The sequence below is a fragment of the Condylura cristata genome, unplaced genomic scaffold, assembly GCF_000260355.1.
Source record: "Condylura cristata isolate star-nosed mole 26May11 unplaced genomic scaffold, ConCri1.0 scaffold00019, whole genome shotgun sequence".
NCBI classification, from domain to species: Eukaryota; Metazoa; Chordata; class Mammalia; order Eulipotyphla; family Talpidae; genus Condylura; species Condylura cristata.
The window spans coordinates 13,099,410-13,101,081 of NW_004567120.1; the positions used below are offsets into that span (position 1 = coordinate 13,099,410).

Below are 1,672 nucleotides of genomic sequence, written 5' to 3' on the forward strand. Positions count from 1 at the left end.
GTGAAAATGAAGGAAAGCTGGAAAGCGGGGGAAGGCCAGAAGATGAAGTGGAGCCTGAGGACGGAGACAAGTCAGAGGAGGACGAAATGCCGCACATAAAGAGGAACCCAGAACACAGAAAGCGCCAGGGCGAGGGGCAGGCAGACGACGGGGGACAATCGGAAGATGAGGGGCGGCAGAAGCAGCAGGGCAGGTCGGAGGAGGAGGGAAGTCCGCGCGGGGAGGGCGGGCCCGAGCCCCAGGGCCAGCCCGAGGGCGCGCTGCGGGCTGCCGAGAAGCGCCCGGCCGAGGATTACGTGCCCCGGAAAGCCAAAAGGAAAACGGACAGGGGGGCAGAGGACTCCCCCAAAGACTGTCAGGAGAACCTACAGGAAAGGCATGCGGGCAGTGAGGAGGTGATGAGAGAAGGTGGAGATGTGTCCCGGGCTCAGGAAGAGCTGAGGAAAAAGCAGAAAATGGGCGGGTTTCATTGGATGCAAAGAGATGTACAGGATCCTTTTGCCCCGAGGGGCCAACGGGGTGTCAGGGGAGTGCGCGGCGGAGGCAGGGGCCAGAGGGGCTTACATGACATCCCCTATCTTTAAAACCTTTGGCTCCAGTTCCCAGTTCTCTAGTGAGAACCTTGCCCCTGCTTTCCCTGGCAGGCGTTTGCCAGGCTGTGTGCTTTGACCTCATGCTGATACTTTGCCTTAGGTGTCCCTCGTGTTGCCAGCAGCCTCTGACCCCCTAGAGTGCTCTATCGGTAGGCGAGTTCCCACCCATGTGCATGGGAGAGATGTTCATGGTACATTGTAAAATAATAAAAAAGGACAGTTTAAAGAACCGAAATACAGCATCTGCCCATTTTTGTAAAACTGGATTCTGCATGTGAGTAGAATTACCTGATTATTTATCTCCATGTTTCCCTCTATGGGCGTGCCTTCCCCATCTCTTTCCCTAATTGTACCTTCCCCCCACTCTTCTACTACCCTGTGGGTTCCACCATGTGTGATTCTTTTTCTCTTTGCTCACTCACTTACACTTTCTCCTAAAGGATATGGATTATGTCTGTCACAATAAAAACAGGCCTAGAAATCAATACATGAGAAACAACAGAAATGCTCAATGAGCTGATTAGGGCAATGAAGACATTCAAAATTCCTGCTATCAGAATGTAACTCGCATTATCATTAGGACTCATAGGTAGAAGAATCAACCTATCCATTGTAAGAACAGATCCATTGTTATAAGGATCAGTCTTGTCATCTGTGAAATGGGAACAAAACTTGCCTCACAGACCACTGAGTTGACCAGATGAGATTCTGAACATAGGACCCCGGACCTGTGAGACACTCAGTGGGGAGCTGAAGGTAGATCTCATCTGAGTCCAGGGACAAGTCCAAGCAGCTGAGAAGAGGGCCACAGGCTCCTGGATATATCTCTGGGCACTCTTGTTCTGCTGCCCTGTACCATCCCTCTGCTGACAGTGATTGATACAATGAGTTCTTGGGACAAAGTCCCTTGGTTCCCTATAGTTCTCAAAGGACCACAGCACCTATCTCACTCCTGTAAGTGGATAAACCCTTCCCCCAGCTTCAGAGTTGTACCTGTCCCGGTGGCACTGTCACAGGGCTGCTTGTGCCCCACTGTATGCACAATTAACAGTCATCAATAATATTTTTAGTTCATTTTT

At 51.1% G+C, this 1,672-nt stretch overlaps 1 protein-coding gene across 1 annotated transcript in view; it reads left to right on the forward strand.

Annotated features, from left to right (window-relative positions):
• The window catches only part of LOC101625185 (transcription elongation factor A protein-like 3), a 20,182-nt gene extending 19,340 nt beyond the window's left edge, over nt 1–842 (forward strand). Inside the window, exon 4 of the mRNA XM_012727139.1 lies at nt 1–842. This exon is cut by the window's left edge and continues 1 nt beyond it. Coding sequence (XP_012582593.1) covers nt 1–584 — 584 coding nt within the window. The 3' untranslated portion in view covers nt 585–842.
• The last annotated feature ends 830 nt before the right edge of the window (nt 843–1,672 follow it).